The 23,582-nt window shown below is 39.2% G+C and overlaps 1 protein-coding gene across 50 annotated transcripts in view; it reads left to right on the forward strand.

Annotated features, from left to right (window-relative positions):
* KCNG3 (potassium voltage-gated channel modifier subfamily G member 3) overlaps positions 1-23,582 on the forward strand; it is an 84,878-nt gene that overhangs the window by 44,362 nt on the left and 16,934 nt on the right. For 3 of the 50 annotated variants that reach the window (XM_077843440.1, XM_077843441.1, XM_077843443.1), the window contains exons 2-5: positions 8-81; positions 12,034-12,113; positions 12,871-12,893; positions 13,680-13,755. In XM_077843440.1, coding sequence (XP_077699566.1) covers positions 8-81; positions 12,034-12,113; positions 12,871-12,893; positions 13,680-13,755 — 253 coding nt within the window. The other 47 variants (XR_013349332.1, XM_077843450.1, XM_077843446.1 and 44 more) reach the window with 35 other exon arrangements.

Here is a 23,582-nt window from a genome sequence, read left to right on the forward strand (position 1 = left end):
TTGACAGGATCATTGAAGCTATCTGCATAGGTTGGTTCACTGCAGAGTGCATCGTGAGGTTCATCGTCTCCAAAAACAAGTGTGAGTTTGTCAAGAGACCCCTGAACATCATTGATTTACTGGCAATCACACCGTATTACATCTCCGTGTTAATGACAGTATTTACGGGCGAGAACTCTCAACTCCAGAGGGCTGGAGTCACCTTGAGGGTGCTTAGAATGATGAGGATTTTTTGGGTGATTAAACTTGCCCGTCACTTCATTGGTCTCCAGACACTTGGTTTGACTCTCAAACGATGTTACCGAGAGATGGTTATGTTACTCGTCTTCATTTGTGTTGCCATGGCAATCTTTAGTGCACTTTCCCAGCTTCTTGAACATGGGTTGGACCTGGAAACATCCAACAAGGACTTCGCCAGCATCCCTGCTGCCTGCTGGTGGGTGATTATCTCTATGACTACAGTTGGCTATGGAGATATGTATCCTATCACCATGCCTGGAAGAATTCTTGGAGGAGTTTGTGTTGTCAGTGGGATTGTTCTATTGGCATTACCTATCACTTTTATCTACCATAGCTTTGTGCAGTGTTATCATGAGCTCAAGTTTAGATCAGCCAGATATAGTAGAAGCCTCTCTGCTGAGTTCTTAAATTAACGCATTGCAAATCGATTCTTGCATACACTTCATTTGATAGAAAGAATTGATGCTACTTCCTATTCATCATGCGTTTCTTGCTGGGTGAGCACTGCAGTGGTACTGTCATCATGTTGGTAGGGTAAAAATTATCCTTCCCAGCTGAAGGGATAAAAAAATTTATTTATAATGGAGTAAATAGGATTGAGGCTTCAAAGGAAAAGTAATAACTCCTAGAATAAATTTTAGCATCTTATTTTATTTAGGCTTGTCTCCGCCTTGAACAATTACACTTTCTGTGTTTGTTTTAAAGTATATTATTTGAACATTTTGAAACTGAAAGGTACTATTTTCCAAATGTTTTTCCATTTTATGAATTCAGAAGAAGCTTGGAAGTTGCAGTGTTTTTTGTTGGAGAGTAACATTTTCATTTCTAAATGTTTTATAATCTCTCATATCAATGTCAGAAGTATCCTGGAAACATATGTCACATGCAGGAACTGTTTAACAAATACTTTAAGAATTTGGCCAAATTTTAAACTGTATAATGGAGCTAGATGCAAGCAAGGGTAGTATTTGAACAACTTTTCAGCATATTTCTCAATTCCCTGATTTATTTTTGTTTCAATTATTCACCTTAGCATATACAGCTTCATGGAAACTTGAGCATGTTTCCTTTTTTCCATTTTGGATTTCTTTTATCTATTTACTGAAATGACTCAACAGGGTATTTCAGAACAAGGAGAGCTTTTATTGTGTAGCATTTTATTGGAGTTCATTTTACTTGAATCCACTGCTGTTACTAGGTGATAATTGTCCTAACATTCAGATGTCCAAACAAGAATATTTCCAACATAAAAACGATAATAGAAAGTTTGATACTACAACCCATATTTATCTTCTTCTCTTAATTTTTTTCCGTGGGTTTAATAAGACTTTCTGGTTGAAAGGATGTTTATGTAGCCTTTTTATACCAAAGTCATACTTAGATGTTGTCACTGGATTATCATAAAAAGAGAAATTAAATATTTCCTTACTCTTGGTTGCTATGTAGCTAAGCCAATTTTTAAGCCAGCTAAAAACAATGAATACATAATTATTTGATCTGAGCTTCACCATTTTGAATTGTAGCTACACCAAAACTTTTGTACAATTTTGAACAATATGCCACATTAATATGGGTAGATTATTAGGACTAGAAAATATAAAACTGATGACTATTTAATGCTAAGTTTTAGCAGTATGAATTAAGATTTTGCTTTGTTAACCAGTTGCCATAAAGAGGTCAATATATAAACAGAAAAATTAAAGTCATAGATTCACAAATACTTTAACGTTGTACACTATAGTTTATGGGAGTGGAGAAGGCGGGTGGAGAGGGAATAGGACCTGGATGTATTTATCAAAGAATAGAAATGTTCATTAGAAGAGTATTAGCCATCATCTAGTTCGGACCTCAATTAGTACAGGTAGTATAAGTATGTCTGTGGAGGACTTCGGGCCGAAACCTGGATATCTAGAAATCTACCTACCTAGTACAGCAGCTTACTATTATTTTTTAAAGATTTATGTAGTTTAGAAAAAGATTTATGTATTTATTCGAGAGAGAAAGAGAGCGCGTGCACACGTGTGCATGAGTGGGTGGGGGAGGGGCCAAAGGAGAGGGAGAGAGAGAGAGAGAATCTTAAGCAGACTCTGAGCTGAGCCTGGAGCCTCTCACAACCTGAGCCCTGATCAGGACCTGAGCTGAAACCAAGAGTCAGAAGCTTAATGGACTCAGCTATCCAGGTGCCCACCCAGCAGCTTATTCTTAACACATGTCTGGGGTTTGAGAAAAAGGCTCGAGAAACCATACTTTTTTGCCATTGCCATTGCAATAATAGCAAGACTGTCCCTTTTCCTTAAATTCTGAATTTATGTAATATTTTGGCCATTAAAAGAATCTCACCTATCTTTTTTACTCCTGCACACCAGTATGCTACTTATATACTCAAAATAAATTGTTATTTATTGTATATTTATTGTATTTTACTATATTTGAAATAAATGGCATGGATTTATTTTTTCCTACCTGTTTTGTTTAAGGCTTTGTGATTCATGCAAATAAGATGCAGATGTTAGCATCCCCATATTATTAATAAAAATATGATAACCATCCATTCTGCTGGCATTGGGAAGGCTTCATGGGAATATGTCTTATGTCCCCAAATAGTTTCTAACTATCTTGAGGGCTGAGATCCACTTTTCTTGCACACACCTTCATATCTGTGACAATATCTGTGACATATTTGGGCACAGGCTATTGTTGACTGATTCAGGAGAAGAAATTTCTGTGTGAAGAGGCAAGGAGAAGCACACAGCCAAATGTGTACCTGTGGAGCCACGCACGTGAACACACACACAGACTTTGAGGCTGCCCTTAATAACAAGAAATCTCTCATTGGTGATGCCAGACTAAGGACTTCTAATGACTAATTCTAATGACAGCTCAGCTACCCATTTACTAAGAATGATGATGAGAGATAGTTTATTCATGAGCTAAAAAAATACATCGTGGATGTTGTCATTTTCTAGGAACAGAGGCATTTTTCTTACAACTTTCCCTGAATCTGCCTGCCTTGAAGAAATCACTTGGTAGGACTTTTTTTTTTTTTTTTTTGGACGTTAGGGGGAGAGAAAACGAGCAGAGGAGAGGCAGAGGGAGAGAGAGAATCTTAAGCAGGCTCCACACCCAGCACGGAGTCCAACACAGGGCTCAATCTCATGACCCTGAGATCATGACCTGAGCCAAAATAAAAAATTGGATACTTGAAAGACTGAGACACCCAGGCATCCCTAGACTTCTTTAGTTATGCTTTTAGACATTTCTCATAACTCCACCTTCATGGCACAAATACTTTTCATTAGGATCTATATGAGTTCCAGTAAATCATTAGGATGCACAGTGAGGAAAGAGGATGGCCAAACATTTGTTGATTTTACCACATGTGAGATTGTGACTTAATCTTACATATAATTTGCCTTGTATCCTCTAAAATGGTATTTTTTCAGATTAAAGATACAAATTACAGAATACATTTTTTAAAAGATTTTATTTATTTATTCATGAGAGAGGCAGAGACACAGGCAGGGGGAGAAGCAGGCCCCATGCAGGGAGCCTGCTGTGGGACTCGATCTCGGGACCCCAGGACCACACCCTGGGCCAAAGGCAGGCACTAAACTGCTGAGCCAACCAGAGATTCCCACAGAATACATTTAAAAGTAAACATACTCTTAACATTCAAGGCCTTATTTATCCTTTTCTTTTATGGCTCTGTTGTTATCATAGGTTGCTAGTTGAAACTCGCATTTGCATTTGCATTTGCTTTGCTCTTGGGTTTCGCAGTTACTTATAACCACATATTTGTGAATTCTTACTTTCTTAAAAATGTAGAAATATATTCTTTCACAGTGGCTGTCAGTGAGTCAAAGTAACATTCTATTTTTAAATTTTTTGTCCAGATGTCTTGCCTGGGTCTCCTGTGACCTGGGAGGTGGGAAAGATGGGGTTATTATATTACATTGGATATTGGTGTTGGATTGGATTGGTGTTGGATAAAAGGTTGGATTACCTTTTATGGTTTGATATTTTCTAAAAGCAACTTATTTCTCCTCTTTGCTATAGAAATGGAAAAAAAACAAAAACAAAAACAAAAACCTGAAACCTCCTAGTTATGCTTCACTATTAAGCTTCTGTAACTCCAAACTTAACATATAGCTTCACAAAATATTTCCAGAGCTCTCTGATCCTACATAAGATCATACATTCACTTATAGTATGCAATATACAATCCAAACAAATGTGTAAATATTTCATAGGGTCATAGTAAATTAGAACTAAATGGCCCTGGAAACCACTGGGCTATTGTGCCCCCTTCCTTTGCCCTTTATCTTATCCATATGTCAGCAGCTAGGGAAGTATGCTCCCAGTGGCTTGTAATTTAGCTATCATCCTGATTTGCCTGGGACTTTCTTTGTTTTAGCACTGAAAACACGGGAAATCCCTTCATCTTAGGTGAACTCGGACAGTTGGTCTGCTGTAGTGTCAGGTCAGGCCCCAGAAACCTGGTTTCCAGACTTTTAGTTCAATAGTCTTTGATGTACTTCTGTTTTATTTTATAACATCAGAAAGTGTGAAGGATTTATTTCTAAATATTTTCTTTGGGGTTTATGGAGCCCTTCTTATATAGGTCAAATAAAGAGCAAATATTCCTTTTAGATAACCTGGTTGTCAGGAAGGATGGCTTGGGACCAGTGTATAGGGAACTCATATTTCAGTAAAGTTTTTAAATTGCTGAACTTACAGTTGTATACCCATTCACATGTATACAAATAAGTGTAATTCATAGTTATCATTGCATTATTTAGAGGTACAGATTAGGAAGTGCCATAGCTGAATAAGAAGTAACATAGGTTGACACTTTTGTGGAATGTTTGTTTTTGTCTTTTTTTAAGTAAGCGTTAAGCCCAGTGTAGGGCTTGATCTCATGACGCTGAGATCAAGAGCTGCATGCTCCACTGACTGAACCAGCCAGGTGCCGCTTTCGTGGAATGTTTTGTGAAAGTTCCATTTTGGTCAGGGAAGGCTACCTACACTTCTCTGTTTATTCAGCATGCTTTTTCATGTGGTGTTTTACTTCCTGCTTTTCCAGACCCATCTATACTCAGAGAACTGGGCCTATCAGCTCTGTCTCATGCTGCGGAACCTTCCAGAGACTTATGAAGGAAATGTTATCTGCCAGTGTGATTGTATGATTGTATTGTCCTGTTCTGTGATTAACTTTTTTTTTTTTTCTTTTAGCAATTCTCCTCTTAGACCTAAATTTCCATATTTTTCCATTTTATCAGACATTCCCAATAAGTAGTTAAACTCTGGACAATTAGTGTAAGCTTGTCAGTTGATTGATTGGTTAGTGACTGGAACTTGATAACCTACATTTATGCTATAACTTAATTTTAGGTAGCTTTGATAAGAATCATTTGATTTAGCACTATACCAAGTTTAGTGAAAGTATAATTTACATTTAGTGGATGAAAGTCTGCGGGAGTAAATATTTGGATTTCACCTACCGGACCTAAGTAATGGTATGTCACTTATACCTGAAGAAGTGATACTGTTTTATTTATGCAGCATTGTATTATAACTGAAATTAGAAGTTCACATACTTTTGTTTTAGGTAGTCTTTCCTCTTCTTAGACTTTAATTATTTCATTTGTTTTGAAATAATCCTATAATTCTGCCCATGACAGAGCAGAGGCCACATACATACAGAGTATGTACTGTTATAAAGTATTTTGTTTTTAAAGAAAAGACACATAAATATTGACAGGTATATTTGCTGTATTTAATATACAGTGATTTGGTCAACTTGCTTATTTCTTTTTAACTGTTTGCTACAAGCTTGATCTTGCAGCTCTGATGGAATTCCATGCTTTCCTTTTCCACAGTACAGAGGGGAGGAGAATTTCACGTTTTTAGGGTAGAGTAGTATTTGAGTTATAAATCCTGAATTCTGGGGACACTTGGGTGGCTCAGTGGTTGAGCGTCTGCCTTTGGCTGAGGTCATGATCCTGGGATTACAGTATCAAGTCCTATATCAGGTTCGCCACAAGGAGCCTGCTTCTCCCTCTGCCCATTGTCTCTGCCTCTCTCTCTCTCTCTGTCTCTCATGAATAAATAAATAAAATCTTAAAAAAAAAATCCGGAGCTCAGGTACAAGAGGGTGTTTGTGTGTGTGTGTGTGTGTGTGTGTGTGTGTGGCCATAGCTGTTCATATGTTTATTTTGTCTTATTATTTTATCCATAGCCAATCTTTTATATGAAACACTTGGAGATAAAAATGCAAAATCATGAAACAGATATAAGGCTTAGCTTCCAGATTCAAGTGAAAGGCTGTTTTTTTTTTCGTAGGACAGAATTGGAAAGTTTGCTTGAAGGTAAACTGCCTAACTTCTTATCTTTAATTTTTATTCAGGTTTTCTTATCATCTGGAAGGTTTTGAAATAAATAGTATAAATCATAGTTGTAAGTTAGAATAATGGGTCATGGACTTCTTCTTGATAAGATTTGTTTTATAATAATTTAAGGGAAATCCCTTTTAGGAACTCTTCCAGTGAACTTAGTTTTTAAAAGATCAGATGGAAGTTGAACAACATATGTACATTTGCATCTTTTTCTTCTTTTTTCTTTTTCTTCTTTGTTTTGTTTATGTCTTTCTTAAATACATTCTTTTAAATGTATGCACCTTTATGTGCTTCAGAGCAAGGCAGAGATAGGAGCACTACAGCATGCAAGAAATCATTAGATGCATTCCACTTTTTGTAATAAATAGGTTTCCAATCATTTGTATGGGAAGAAAGTCGGTAAATTTCATCATATTTTATGTGCACAGTAATGGAGATGTACAGGTACCCACCTAGGAAACCCTGTTATTTAACCCGCGAATCAACCTTCTTTTGTATAATTGTCCCCTAATATATATGTTACTTAGATTTGATTTTTCATATGTCTTGAGAAGGGCGTGCCTGCACAGAGTCAGAATCAGATCAACTTATGAAAAGCTACCATATGTGAAATCAGGTTTGAGGAATCCTGAAAATATTTGACTCAAGAATGAGGATTTTTATTAACTAATGAAATATGAGGTGGTCCTAACAGCATATTTTAAAAATTGAGATGTGATTCACATAGCATAAAATTGATCATTTCAAAGTGTACGATTCTGTGATTTTAATATATTCACAAAGCTGGGCAGCCCGGGTGGCTCAGCGGTTTAGCGCTGCCTTCAGCCCAGGGCCTGATCCTGGAGACCCAGGATCGAGTCCCGTGTCAGGCTCACTGCATAGAGCCTGCTTCTCTCTCTGCCTGTGTCTCTGCCTCTTTCTCTTCTCCCTCATGACTAAATTAAAAACAAAAACAAAGCCACGCAACCATCACTACACTCTAACTCCAGAGCATTTTCATGTACCCCGTACTTGTTAGTGGTCACTCCCCATTCCACCTCCTCACCTATCCCTTGGTAATTGCTAATCTACTTTCTGTCTTTAGAGTTTTGCCTTTTCTGAACATTTCACATAAATGGAAATGTCGCCTTTTGTGCCTGGCTTCTTTCCCTTAACGTAATGTTTTCAAGGTTTATCCATGTTGTAGCATGAATCAATACTTCAGTCATTTGTTGTTGAATAATACTCTGTTCTGTGGATATATCACATTTTGTTCAACTGTTTCTTTGTTGATGAATATTTGGGTTGTTTACACTTTGGGGATGAAATGGACAATGCTGCTGTGAACATTCGTGTACAAGTCACTCCCTTGCATATAAGCCTAAGAATGGAATTACTGGATGGTAATGGTGACACTATCTATAACTTTTTGAAGAATAGCTACATTGTTTTCCAGAGCCGCTGAACCATTAAACATCCCTACTAGCAATGCATGAGGGTTTCAGCAGTTTCTCCACATCCTCCCCAATGCTTATTTTTTATATATTTTTTTAATAATTGCCATCCTAATGGGTTTGAAGTATTTCGTTGTGACTTTTTAAAAAGTAATCTCTACACACAAGTGGGGCTAGAGCCAACAACCCCAAGGTCAAGAGTCAGATGTTCTACTGACTAGGCCAGCCAGACGCCCCTCATTGTGATTTTGGTTTGCATTTCCTTAATGACTGATGATATTGAGTGTATTTTCATGTGCTTCTTGATTCTTTATATATCCTTTGGGACAAATGTCTATTCAGATAATTTTCCTGTTTAAAAAAATGTGTTGTCTTTTTATTGTTGAATTATAAAACGTATTTATGTATTCTGGATACCAGATTTTTTTTTAAGATTTTATTTATTTATTCATGAGAGATAACAGAGAGAGAGGCAGAGACACAGGCAGAGGGAGCAGCAGGCTCCATGCAGGGAGCCCGATGTGGAACTCTTCCTGGCCGATCACTCCCTGAGCTGAAAGCCGATGCTCAACCACTGGGCCACCCAGGCGCTCAACTGCTGGGCCACCCAGGCATCCCTGGATACCAGATCTTTAACAGATACTTGATTTGCAAATATTTTCTCTGAGTTTGAGGGTCATCTTTTACTTTCTTAGTAGTATCATGTGTGGCACATAAGTTTTAATTTTTGATGTAGTCCCTATCTTTTCTTTTGTCTCTTGTGCTTTTAGTGTTGTATCTAGGAAACTCAAGGTCATGAAGATTTACTCCTATGTTTCCTTCTAAAAATTTTATAGTAATAGGTCTTACTTTCAGGTGTCTGATCCATTTTGAGCTAATTTTTGTATATGATATAAGATAGGGGTCCAACTTCACTTTCTTGGAGGCAGTATCCAGTGTCCTCTACCATTTGTTGAAGAGACTATTTTTCCCCCATTGAGTGGTATTGGCATAATTGTCAAAAATCAGATTACCATAGAAGTATGGGATTATTTATGGATGCTCACTTCTCTTCTATTGATCTATATATCTGTTATGCCAGAACTACAGAGAAGACTTAGTAGTAAGTTTAAAGATCGGGAAGTGTGAGTTCTTCTTTCACAAGATTGTTTTGGCTTTCATGGATCCCTTGCATTTCCATGTGAATTTAGTATTAGCTTGTCCATTTCTGCAAAAAAGACAGTTGGAATTTTGATAGGGATTGCATTGAATTTTTATTGAGAACGTAGATCAATTAGGATAGTACTGCCATCCTAGCAATATTGAATCTTCTGATCCATGAATTCAGTTATGTCTTTCCATTTACTGAAGTTTTTAATATTTTCCAGTGTTCTATAATTTCTAGTGTAGAAGTTTGTACTTCTTTGGTTTAATTTATTCTTAGGCATTTATTATTTTTGATGCTATTGTTAATTGCTTTCTTATTTTCACTTTCAGATTATTCCTTACTGGTGTGTAGAAACAACTTATTTTTGTATATTGATCTTGCGTCCTGGAACCTTGCTGAACTTAACAGCTCTAATAGTTTTTTGAAGATTCTTTATAGTTTTCTACATGTAAGGTCATATCATCTGCCAAGAGAGATAATTCTACTTCTTTCTTCCTTTTATTTCTTTGTCTTACTGAATTACCCCAGCTAGAGCTTCTAGTATATTGTTAAATAGATGTGAGAGTGGACATCCTTGTCTAATTCCTGATCTTAGTGGGAAAACTTTCAGTCTTCCACCATTGAGAAAGTTTCATTTTATTTCTAGTTTGTTCAGTGCTTTTATCTTGAAAGTGTTTGGATTCTAGAAGTGTATTTTAATGAAGAGATGGGAAATTTTTGTTGTGACTTGAGCTTATTTCAGGAAATAAATTTTGTTGAAGCAAGTTTCTAAATCTATACAAGATAACTAATCAGGTTGAAGCCATAGTAGTGCTTGTTGGTGGCGGTTTTTATGGTTCATCAATTGATGTACATTTAATGGTTTCTAAGACTATTAAACTGATTCTCTTCATTAACTCGAGTTAATTTGAGTTTGTGTTCATTTGCCTAAAGATACAGAGATGCATAGATACAAGAAAGATAATGTGTTTCTGTTGGTTGGTTGGTTGTTGTTTTTTAAGATTTATTTATTTATTTTGGGGAGAGAGAGCACGCGCGCGCACTCGTGTGTGTGTGTGTGTGTGCGCGCGCGCGTGTGTGCAGAGGAGAGGGAGAGAGAGAATCCTAAGCAGGCTTTGTGCCCTGTGTGGAGCCGAGTGCAGGGGCTCACAACCCTGAGACCATGACCTGAGATAAAATCAAGGGTCAGATGCTTAACGGACTGTTGCACGCAGGCACCCCTGTTAGTTGGGGTTTTACCTGACCTTGCACTTCTCATCCTCAGATAGTATAGGAATACTGGCAGGATACCCGGGAGTGTATAGAGGCTGGCTACATCTTCATGAACAGTCCATGTTAGAGCTGTTGGATGCAGTTCTCTTCTTCTGCCTGTCTTGGGGATACCTTGGTAGAAAGCTCAAGAAGCAGGAGCCTGTCTGCATTTCCTGGAACTGGGTTTCTGCCTCTTTCCATAGTACTTACAGGAAGGGCAAGAATCACGGAATTACTAGGAGGGGTAAGGAGTCATCTCCAAAACAAGACTTGATAATTAATTAAACTTTGGCAATGCTGTAGGAAAAGTTGTTTTTTTAAATCCTTTGTGTGCACATAGTAGTAGTGTTTGCCTAACAAGTATCCATGCTGTGCTCAGCCCTGTGGGGTACACAGAAATGACTGGCAGCTCTCTTCACCCTGGCAGATGCCCTTTGAAAAATACCTCCTGTGCAGAAGATCCATTCTTTGGTTTAACCTGATGGTCCTTTACCCAAATGCTAAGCCTCAATTTTTATTTTTATTTTTTTAAAGATTTACTTATTTTAGAGAGATAGTACATGATGTGAGAGAGCAAGCACGGGGTGGCACAGTGGGAGAAGGAAAGCGAAATGTTAGCAGACTCTGCTCTGAGCACTGAGCCTGACCTGGGGCTTGATCCCACTACCTTGAGATCATGACCCAAGCTGAACCCAGGAGTTGGATGCTTATGTGACTGTGCCACCCAGGGGCCCTGCTAAGCCCAGTTTTTTTTTAATGTAATCCCTCACCATGAATATAATCATTCTAAAATTCCTCAAGGAAATTATGTCAGTAAAATAATTGGAGAAAAGTTCAATATTATCTGTAAACAACACATCCCCAAATGGTTTGGAAGATTACTTACAAGGTCATGATTTTCAGTCTGACTAACTTTTAATGGATAGAACTCCACTGGCCTTTTTTTTTTTTTTTTAAATGAGTAATATTGCTATAGTATTTGACTGCATACTTACAGTTCTCTAATTTTGTACATATACCCCAAAGGCCTTTGGTTAATGGCTACATTTTTAATAAATCTCATGAGTATGCTGGATGAATGTAAATATTCTTTGGAGCAAATGTGGGTATCAAACTTAGTGGAGTTATGATGCCAGATTTTGGGCAAGCTACTTTTATAATGTTACATATTTACTAAAAATAATTAGGAAAAAAAAGTTTCAAAGAGAGGCATACTTTGCTACAAATGTACTCAGTACTATTCATAATAAACATTTTTTTAAAGATTTTATTTATTTATGAGAGACGGGGGCGGGTGGGGCAGAGACACAGGCAGAGGGAGAAACAGGCTCCTTGCAGGGAGCCCGACGCGGGACTTGATCCCACGGTTTTTTAAATTTATTTCAGTAATCTCTACATCCAATGTGGGGCTTAAACTCACAACTCTCAGATCAAGAGTCACATGCTCTTCTGATTGAGCCAGCCAGGGGCTCCTCTAAATTTTGGGTATTATTTGTCTTTTTTGTTATTATTATCCATTCAGTTCTATGGTCTAATTATTTTTATTTTTATCTTTATTTTTTTTAAGTAGGGTCCACGGCCAGTGTGGAGCCCAACACAGGGCTTGAACTCACAACTCTGAGATCAAGACCTGAGCTGACATCAAGAGTAAGACACTCAGCCAACTGAGCCTAGGGGAGCCTGTCAGGCACCCCTATATAGTCTAATTTTTTGAACCCCTTTTTGTTTCCCTTATTTTGATCTAATTCAGAAATTTAATAAGCAATTCCTGTTGAACTTCCCCTTAGAACAATATTTTTCTAAAGTAACTGATTAAATTATTAGGTGAAAATAATTAGAATTTTTTTCTCTTAATATCACCAGAAGCTCGGTGAAGGAAACAAGTGCAGGAAAAAATTTACCCTGTAATTAATTTGCTTTTATATTTAGGCACAATAAATACTATCTATTTGCATTTTAAGGAAAATATTTTTAGTGCGAGTATGGTCAGTAATCAGATTTCTTCACTGAATGTCATTGCATCAAACTGTTTAATAATTAAAAACACGTAGAAACTTTACATTTTTTTTTTTTATCTATTTATGATAGTCACAGAGAGAGAGAGAGAGAGAGAGAGAGGCAGAGACACAGACAGAGGGAGAAGCAGGCTCCATGCACTGGGAGCCTGATGTGGGATTCGATCCCGGGTCTCCAGGATCGCGCCCTGGGCCAAAGGCAGGCGCCAAACCGCTGCGCCACCCAGGGATCCCTACATTTTTGAACAGGCAGAAATCTGGGGTACATTTTCTCCCACTTTATGTAATATTCATCGCTTTTCACTTTTAGGTCCCCAGACAGATGGCTTACATGTTAATCTATTGAACAGCCTTTGACTTAGATATGTGTTATCTTTCATTTTATATAGCCATTGACTGGAAATATCCAAAGGTAAATCTGTTATGACATTTCTAACTTGAAAATAAAGAATATATCTACTTTTGTAAAGTCACAGAATGTAGATTTTTAAATATTATACATAGCAAGTTACAGATTATATTCTAATTAAATTACTTAAGAAAAAGTGTGTATATACGTATATATATGTCTGTTTTGCACTAAAAAGTACCTTATACATTCAACCATTTTTACATCACCGTGGTTCAGTTTTATGTTAAAAAATTATAGGAAAAGTTTTTATTTGATGTATTTTAAAATTTGCTTTTTGTCTAAGTTTGATTTTGCTAAGTTCTCGCTTCGGCAGCACATATACTAAAATTGATTTTGCTCACTAAGCTTGTCTCACATGCTACACGAGACCAAGTCCTCCCTTCAGTTCAGAATAGCTTAAATTTTGGTGCACATATTTGCTATTTTCAGAAACCAAGTTGAAGTAGCCTTATATCAAAGGTAAAGCCTTATGTGGAGAGCCTTATTGCAAAGATTTTAAGAGTATTTACTTTCTAGTATTTTTTCTAGAATTCAGAATCTTGGGTCTTTCTGGACATACAAGAACTTTGAAAAGAGTTTTCTATTTATGTATGGGTAAAATATGTTAAGTACATTGAGAATGTCTTTATACTTTCTGACGTGTATTTATGTTAAGTAAAGTTATACCTCAGTTTTTTGTTGTATTTTGTACCGTCATATGAGAAAGTTCACCAATGGATTAATTGCTGTGCATGTGTGTGATAAAGATACTTGCCTTAAAATAGAGCACTTCTGTTTTGCAAACAGCTGTGGTCACGTTGTCTTTCCAGTTCCTCATCTTCCTGTGTACCTGGTGGTTGCAGGCCTGATAAAGTCCGTGGAGGTAAGGAAGAAGATGAACATCTTTTCATTTTTAGTAATCTAAACCGAGATTAAAAAGCATTTTGGCAAGTCAAGATTTTATGGAAAAACTTAGGTGTAATGTGGTGTAGCATTTACTGCTAAAGATAGCAAGCGATTGAACCAATTATGTATTGGTTTTAACCATTATTTTTATTGACCTTATTGTCGATGGGAATGATTCATGTGGGTATATGGCCAGTTCTGTTACTTCCACTGTGTATTCATAATCACTGCTAGTTGTCATTATTAATGGCCATTGCATATCTCATGGAGGAATCAGATGTACTGTATCAAACCAGAGGGAAGGTAATTTCGATGGTAACGACTGTATTATGTATATTTTGGGATTTCAGGTAATAATCTTATTGTTTGGTAGCTCTTTCAGGAATGATGGTTTAAATGGACATAGTTTCTAACTTGTAATAAAAAGATTGTTAAAATCAGCTCAATTTATGTGGCACAATTTTGTTTTCTACTTTAATATGGTTAGTAAAATGTGCGATCATATGGGTCATAGCTTTTCTTAGCTGTGCGATTTACGTATTTATGTTAGATTTTTAATAGTACCTAAAATGTGCATCAAATATTTAATTAATTAGTGGTTGAAGCTTCTAAGCATCCTTGGTCCTTAAGGAAATATTTTATAATAATTTGACTTTGTTATGATATAAATATGTTGTATGTACATCTAAAAACAATCTGTACAGCTTGAACATTTGAATAGTTAATAAATTTTGACTTTAGCTGATACTAAATACCTATTACTATCTGTCGAGTTGACTTCATTAATTAGTATAATTTGTTCCTGGTGGACTTAATTTCCGTCTTGTTCTGAACCAAAACTTCACTTTGCAATAAACTAATGGTGGATGAAGCACAAAAGATGCCTCCTGGCTGTGACAGTGCCTCTGATGATCACATGGCTTTGGATCAATCTTTTCATCTTCCTCTGACCTGCTTTTACATCCCCATTTTCTCCCTTTTCACTACTACTCTTCTCTGTGATCAAAACATGAATAACCTACAGGAGGTAAGTTCCCAGGCTACAGTGATGGGTGCCCATAGACATGTAATATGTGTGGAATTGAATCTGAAATTTTGGAAATTATACCTTCTAAATGCCATGCTTGTTTACAGTATGTTCTCAGTGACACAAATGCCTGCCAGGTCCTTTCAGTTTTCCTTTTTTTAAAGATTTTATTCATTTATTCATTCATGAAAGACACGGGGTCGGGGTGGGCAGAGGGAGAAGCAGGCTCCCTGCAGGGAGCCTGACGTGGGATTCGATCCCAGGTCTCCAGGATCACTTCCCGGGCCAGAGGCAGGTGCCAAACCGCTGAGCCACCCAGGGATCCCCACCTTTCAGTTTTCCTAGTGAAGAGACCACATGACCCTTCCCACCTCCCTTTAATCCCTTGAGTCTCTCTCCTCTGCATGATCCCTGTCTATTCTCCACACCCCTGACTTCCTGGAGGAAGTGAGTTTAGATTTGACACTCTTGTACTCCAGTGGCCCCTTGACCTGATGGTGCTTCAGCCCCACGGCCAGAAGTCCCTTGCTCTGGTGCTGTCAACCGCGTGTCAGAGTCCTCTCCAGGGTGGAGGCCAGTAATTCCTCAGGCAGACGGGTTTCCTGAGGGTGGGGGCCCTGCTTGTCCTGATTGTCTCAGCAGGCCCTGGCAATGGACAGGACATGTCCAGGAGTAGATGCAGAGACTGCTGAGGACAGGGAAGTGAGGTAAACATTCCTGGATAGCTGTGAAAGTCAGGGCTTGACATGTCCCTCCAGGGTCCCCGCCGACTGAGGTGGGAAAGAACAGTCTAGTTGGCCCAAGTGCTGAGGTGAGAGGTTTTCATCTATTGCTATTAAAGTTATTGTTTCAAGAGCTGGGCATAAACTATAAACACAGTGGGGACCATGAGGAATTTGTGATAATTGCATTTAAGATAGGAACCCATTCGTCAGGTAACACTTATGTGCTGTTAATCAGAGTGATGGCTTCTAAGCCACAGGGTTTGCTTCTCAACTGAGGTTTTCTTTATGTTTTATTTTTGGAACTAATCAAGTTTTTGTTTTCTTTTAGGGAAAAAAACAATAGCAAATGTCAGACTGAACATGATATGGTTGGATTATTTTTCACATATTTAAAAGAATTACAAGCCAGTGTGCGTGGTTGGAATTTTTGATGTCTGGGAAGATAATTAATGTTTTGGTAGGAAAAGAAAAAAACAGGAAGGATTTTTGGAAGCTTTCTCCCCACCCCCATCTCTCATTCATGTCTCAAGTTGACAAGGTGAGAGAGAGTTCCCTCAGAAGTTCCACCATCTCCATCCTTTAGAAATGTTAGGTTGGTTCTGTGAATGTACCTCTTCATTTGTGTTAAGCTGTGAATACAGTGAGGTTCTGACGAATGCTTGGCCAAAAATGGGATTTGGCACTCAGCTAGTAGAGCAATGTAACCTTTTCAAGGCCAAGGAATTTTGTGTGTGTGTGGGTGGTCCTTCTGTGTGCTGAAAACGTTGAAGTAAGTGTTTCTACTCTGCTCAGTTGTGAAGAATTCGAGGAGCTTGAGGTGGAGGTCCTGAGGAGTCAGAGGCATCTGAGGAGAAAGGAATTTGACTTTACTGCCGCAGTGAGTTCTTTTATTGGAGCTATGTAGGAGAGATTGGACACATCTTAAAAATGAACTGATTTTCAAAAAATGTATAAAAGCAGTATAATACACATACTAGAAAATATAGGAAACCAGAAGAGAAAAAAATAAGCACATACTTCCCCATCAGTGTTACAAGTTACTGTCACCACTTGGCTTTATGTATTCCTTTTCATTGCCCCATTTCTGTTTGTGGTGGACTCTAGACTTGCATGTGGAAGACACATTTCCTGTCTTTGATGAAGTTTCTGAAATGGCTGCTGTGGATCCCACAGGATGGTCACATCATTCAGCTCAGGAGTCAAGGAAGGCTTCCTGGAGGAGTGATTCTTAAATTTGGTTCAGGGAGATAGGCCCTTAAGGATTTGTAACACGTACAGTTATTCTGACTGTACAGGGTTCAGTTTGCAGCAAGCCAGGAGAACATGACTTATCCTGGCAATTGCCCCCGGTCAGCGTACACAGAGAAGAGTGTGTGAGGGGTGCTATTGGGTGAAGCAGAGGCCAGAATAGGGAGGGCCTTGTGCCAGCCAAGGAGGTGGGCTTACCTCAGGGAGAAAGCCATTGGAAGACATAAGCCAGGAGAATGGCATGGCAAGGTTTGTCCTCAAGGAGTGTTACTCTTTCAACTAAGTCAAGCAAGGGTGGAAAGAGACTGGGACAGTGGGACCAACTAGGAAATTTTGGCCATTATCCAGATAGGAGGAAGTGGTGAGAGTGGATCCAGTAGCAAAGACAAGAGACAGGGAGAGAGTGAGCGGCTTATGGTGGGAGTTAGTTCCATTTTAGACTTACTTAATCTGAAGGATCCTGGGCAGCATCCAAATGGAAATATCCAGCAGGCTAGTGACTCTGCGCCTGAAGCCCTGGGGAGAGGTCTAATCTCGAGTCATCCAAGCAGTCAGGATTTGGGAATCCTTGGCACATAGATGGAAATGGAAGCTGGGCTGGAATAGGCGAACAGAAATTTTTCTGAGAGTATTGAGGGACTAGAGGAAGTAACCTGGGTTGACCTCCAGGAGGCTAGCAAAGGGGCCGGAAGAGGCAGGGCGGGTGAGGGGCCCCTGCATGGAGAAGGGAATGTTGAATGCCTCCCAGTGGTCAGGAGAGAGCGAAGACAGATAATTATTATTGTGCTCTGCAACTAGTGGCTCAGCTGAAATTTAAACGTAGCTCTCCCTGAATCTTCTCCCTATGCACACCATGCCGCGTTGCAGTGGGAATCTGGTGACGTCTGGGCTCTTGTGAGGGGCCTAGAAGCAGAGTGTGGGGTTCAGCCCTGAGTGCTGCTCTTGGCTCGAGGTGGGCAGCTGCTTTTATGGGTGGCGGCAGCAGCTAGGTCCAGCAGGCCCAGGACATGAACTCAAGGGCTCTGAGTGCACGTTGCTGTCGTTGAGTGAAGGGGGAAGGAGCTGGTTGGCACCGCCAGGCTGTCCCCGCGATCTGACCGACATTTGATTCCAGGTTGCCATTTCCTTGAGGGTCACCCTTTCCAAGGATGTAAAGAAGCACAGTTTGAACTTTCTTCTAAGCACCTGGGCTGTGGCGGTGCAGGAGGATTCCCCTTGGCCTTGTCAGGAACCACATGCCACAGTTTGAACAGCTGGAATCACGGCAGCATTTTCAGTTGAAAACCAGGGGTGGTTACCCAAGGTAGCATTTTCAATGCAAATGATATAGCTGAAATTAAGTGTATTCTCTCTTTTTAAATATATTTTTTAAAGATTTTATTTATTCATGAGAGACAGAGAGAGAGAGGCAGAGACACAGGCAGAGGGAGAAGCAGGCTCCATGCAGGGAGCCCGATGTGGGACTCGATCCTGGAACCCCAGGATCACACCCTGGGCTGAAGGCAGGCACTAAACCACTGAGCCACCCAGGGATCCCCTTTTTAAAAAGATTTTTAAATATTTATTTGACAGCACAAGCAGGGGTCGTAGGAGAGAGAGAAGCAGGCTCTCCATTGAGTAGGGAGCCTGACATGGGGCTCGATCCTGGGACTTTGGGATCATGACCTGAGCCAAAGGCAGATGCTTAACCAACTGAGCCACCCAGGCACCCCAAATTAAGTGCATTTTTATCACGTTTAGACGCAGGGAATGTGATACTATAATAATCTTCAGCTTTGTCGAAAATTAGTTATTACTAATAATCATTAATCATCATGACCCATAAAAATCTGATATAGAATAGGAGAATTAAAGGAGACAAAAAGTGATAGTATTATGTGCAAGCGTTTTTTTCTTTCTTTTTTTTGAATGTGCAAGAGTTTCATTTAGTTATGCAGCTTCCTTCAGGGTAAATTTTTTTTTTCTTTTTTTTTTCTTTTTAAAAAAATTCCATTTAGCTAATATATAGTATATTATTAGTTCTAGAGGTAGAATTTAGTGATTCATCAGTTGCATCTAACACCTAGTGTTTATTCCATCACACGCCCTCCTTAATGCCCATCACCCAGTTACCCCATCTCCCCCCACCCTCCAGCAACCATCAGTTTGTTCCCTATAGTTAATAGTCTCTTATAGTTTGTCTCTCTTTCTCTTTCATCTTATTTTATTTTTCCTTCCCTTCCCTAAGTTCATCTGTTTTGTTTCTTAAATTTCATATACGAGTGAGTCATATGGTATTTGTCTTTCTCTAACTTATTCACTCAACATAAAACCCTTTAGTTCTATCCACACTGTTGCAAATGGGAAGATTTCATTCTTTTTGATGGCTGAGCAGTAGTCCATTATATACATATATATATCATATATTTATCCATTCATTTGTTAATGGACATCTGGGCTCTTTACATATTTTGGCTATTGTGGACATTGCCCTGCAGGGTAATTTTAATTTTTAATAAATGTTCTTAAAAAAATAAAAATAATAAATGTTCTTTTTCATTTATGGAGATAGTGTGGCTGGCCCACTAGTGAAGGCATCCTGAGCTTTTACTAATTATTTTCTTTTATTTATTTTTTAAAGGTTTATTTATTTATTTTAGAGAGAAAGTGACAGAGTGTGGGTGGAGGGGGTGAAGAGGGAGAAGGAAGGAGGGTCTCAAGCAGACTCCACACTGATTGTGGAGCATGATCTCATGACCCTAAGATCAGAACCTGAGCTGAGGGATCCCTGGGTGGTGCAGCAGTTTGGCGCCTGCCTTTGGCCCGGGGCACGATCCTGGAGACCCGGGATCGAATCCCACATCGGGCTCCCTGCATGGAGCCTGCTCCTCCCTCTGCCTGTGTCTCTGCCTCTCTGTCTCTCTCTGTGTGACTATCATGAATAAATAAATAAAAAATCTTTAAAAAGAAAAAAAAAAAAAAGAACCTGAGCTGAAACCAAGAGCTGGACGCTTAACTGACTGTACCATCCAGGTCCCCCTACTGATAATTTTTTAAAAACACATTTTCAGGAACACCTGGCTGCCTCAGTCAGTAGATCATGTGATTTTTTATCTCAGGTTGTGAGTTCAAGTTCCACGTTGAGTGTAGAGCTTACTTGAACAAACACCACACATTTGTAGAGATTCATTATATCTGTTTGTCCCTCTTCTGATCAAAGGAAGCATTTATTTTCAAAACTCTTTATTAGGTTTTTCAAATTGAATAAAAACTATAACAAACTTAAACAACATAAGAAGGGATGCCTGGGTGTCTCAGCAGTTGAGCATCTGCCTTCGGCTCAGGACGCGATCCTGGATAGGGTCCTGGGATTGAGTCCCCCCACTGGGCTCCCTGAAAGAAGCCTGCTTCTCCCTCTGTCTGTGTCTCTGCCTCTCTCTGTGTGTCTCTCATGAGTAGATAAATAAAAATCTTTTAAAAAACAAAACAAAACATGAGAATATATATAGAATGAAAAGTAAAAGTTTTCTCCATTCTAAATTGAACCCAGTAGGCACTCACTGGTAGTGGTTTCTTGTGTAATATTTTAGACCTTTTTCTACAATAGTATGTCTGTATTTGAACTAATAGATCAAGAAAGTGTAGAAACCGTAGCCAGAAAGGTGTAAATAACTCATGTTCAGTAACAGGTGAGTGGAAAGACAAAATGTGAGGGGTGTACAGACATACACACACACGAATAATACTCAGCCTTACAAAAGAATTAATTTCTGATTCATACCACAACATGGATGAACCTTCAAAGCATACTAAATGAAATAAGCCGGACACGAAAGGACAAATATTATATGGTTCCACTTACGTGAAATACCTAGAATATACAAGTTCATAGAGATAGAAAGCAGAATAGAGGTTACTAGGAGCTGGGAGTGGTGGGACTGGAGAATTATTGTTTAATGAGTATGGAGTTTCTGCTTGGAATGACGAAAATTTCTGGAAATGGATGGTGGTGATGTTTGTACAACATTTCGAATGTACTTAATGTCACTGAATTGTACACTTAAAATGGTTAAAATGGTAAATTTTATGTATATTTTGCCATGATAAAAAAAGAAAAGCACAGCGGGTATGTAATTTTCACATTTACTCCAAACACTTAGAAACGATATAAAATATGTGATAAAAATATTTTTAAAATGTAGTTACACTTGACAGCTTGAAGTTTGTATAAGTCACCTTGGACTAAGTAATGCAGTGCTAACCAGCAACCCCCCCAAATCTTAATTTTTTACAATCACAAAGATTTGTTTTTTGCTCACATTACATGTCTTTCCTAGGTTGGCTATGATTCTGTGCCACATCCTCTTCATTCCAAGATCCAGGATGCAGAAGCTGCCTTCATCTGATATGTTGCTATTCTTGTGTCAGAGGAAAAAGAGAAGATGGTGGAAACATGCAGGCTTTTAGGACTAATACTGTAGGGGCATCTGGGTGGCTCAGTCAGTTGAGCATCGGCTCTTGGTTTTATGGATTGTGCCACGTGTGGGGCTCCGCACTCAGTGGGAGTCTGCTTAGGATTCTGTCTCTCTGCCCCTCCCCCTGCTTGTGCAAACTCTTTCTCCCCCTCTCTCTGAAATAAATAAATCTTCAAAAAATAAAAATAAAAAAAGATTTCTACTGGGAAGTGACACACTTCATTTTTATTCACTTCTCTTTGACAAAGCTAATTACTTGACCCATTTTTTTATATGTGACCCTTTTTTTAACACAAAAAATAAGTTCCAAATAAATTAAAAATCTGGAGCATGAAAACAAAACTTGAAAACTATTAAAGGGAAAGTATTTTTAAAAAATACAAAGAAGGAGAAAAACAATAAATTTAACATCTAAATGTATAACTTTTGTAATGAAAGTCACCATCTACAAATTAGACAACAATCTGGGGTGCCTATGTGGCTCAGTCGGTTAAGCATCTGACTTCAGCTCAGGTCATGATCTCAGGGTCCTGGGGTGGAGCCCCATGTGGGGCTCCCTGCTTAACAGGGAGCCTGCTTCTCCCTCTCTCTACCTGCTGCTCCACCGGCTTGTGCACGTGCTCTCTCTCTCTGTCAAATAAAATCTAAATAAAATCTTTTACAATAAATAAAAGACAACAATCTAAGAGAAGTGAAATATTAGTAATAGATGTATCTTAATATATTAGATAAGACTGACTTGTGAAATAATTCAAGACAACCTTTTCATTTTTTTGTTCCAAACTTCCTTTAAAAAAATTTCTATTTCTGCTCCTAGATTAAAAACCTTAGCAGGTCTGAGACTTTTCCATTCATTCTTAGATAACAAAAAGTCTTAGAGTCCCTTTAAAGCATAAGCCTAGTCTCAATTTATAAATATTACCCATTCAGGATCTTTTTAAAATTCCTTTTTTTAATATTTTATTTATTCATAGAGTCACACACACACACACAGAGACAGAGAGAGGCAGAGACACAGGCAGAGGGAGACGCAGGCTCCATGCAGGGAGCCCGACGTGGGACTCCATCCGGATCTCCAGGATCACAACCTGGGATGCAGGCAGTGCTAAACCGCTGCACCACCAGGGCTGCCCCCCATTCAGGATCTTAATTAAAACTTTGAACTTGGGGCACCTGGCTTGCTTAGTCGGTGGAGCATGCGACTCTGGACTCGGGGTTGATCTCCATACACTGGATGTCTGTCACCGTCTGTCATAACCTAGCCTTTAATAATGGGCTTGACAGAGTTTAAAGCTTATATTTTAATCTTCTTGGGGACGTTTTCATGGCCTCTTAGGAGATTCTCTTTAAGGGTCCTCTTCCCTGCAGAACCTTCCACCCTGACTTATGTGTTCTGTTGTGAGTGGTTGCTTGTATCTCCTTCCAGCCCCCAGGAACTGAGCTTCATCTCTAGTTTCTTGCTGCTGGGTCCCCTTTGCTCCTTCGTAGCCCCATTGAACAAGACCATAGCCACCCATGCCAGCTCTCGCCACACTGCCCTCATTTTGTTCATGGAGATACTCCTGCATCCTTTTTCCTGAGGAAATCAGAGAATAGGGAGCCAAAGCAGCAGTGGTCTCCTTGCCCTGCCATCTGACCAATCTGAGCTATTCATTCTCATGCCTGCTTCTCTGGATTTCCTGGACAGAAGTCAGATGCTGGCTGACAGGGAACCCTCACTGTAGGAACACATGCAGTGAGCTCCGTGAGCAGTGTTATTATTATTATTATTATTATTAAGATTTTATTTATTCATGAGAGACACAGAGAGGCAGAGACATAGGCAGAGGAAGAGGCAGGCTCCCCACGGGGAGCCTGATGCATGACTCGATCCCAGGACCCTGGGACCATGACCCCAGCCAAAGGCAGATGCTCAACAACTGAGCCACTCAGGTGCCCTGTTTTTTTAAGCAATTTTCAAAGATTTTATATATTTGAGAGAGAGAACTGGCAGTAGGGAAAGCAGAGGGAGAGGAAGAAGAAGCAGACTCCCCACTAAATATAGAGCCCGACATGGGGCTCCATCCAAGGACGCTGAGATCAGGACCTGAGCTGAAGGGAGATGCTTAACCGACTGAGTCACCCAGGCACCCCTCCACGAGCAGTGGTATAGTGAGAAGCCCATTCTCTCTGGGAATGAGGCAAAGGAGGAAGCAACCGTGTTATCATCCTGCTGAGATGGGACAGTGAGTCCACTGTAGGGCAACAAGTCTCTGAAGAAATCTTTTCAAAAATTTCTCTTCTCTCTCCACACTCTGGCCCTTCAATTATTCTTGACTTGGCAGAGGGCTCTAGTTTTCTGAAATTTCCT

The sequence above is a fragment of the Canis aureus genome, chromosome 12, assembly GCF_053574225.1.
Source record: "Canis aureus isolate CA01 chromosome 12, VMU_Caureus_v.1.0, whole genome shotgun sequence".
In the NCBI taxonomy this organism is placed as follows: Eukaryota; Metazoa; Chordata; class Mammalia; order Carnivora; family Canidae; genus Canis; species Canis aureus.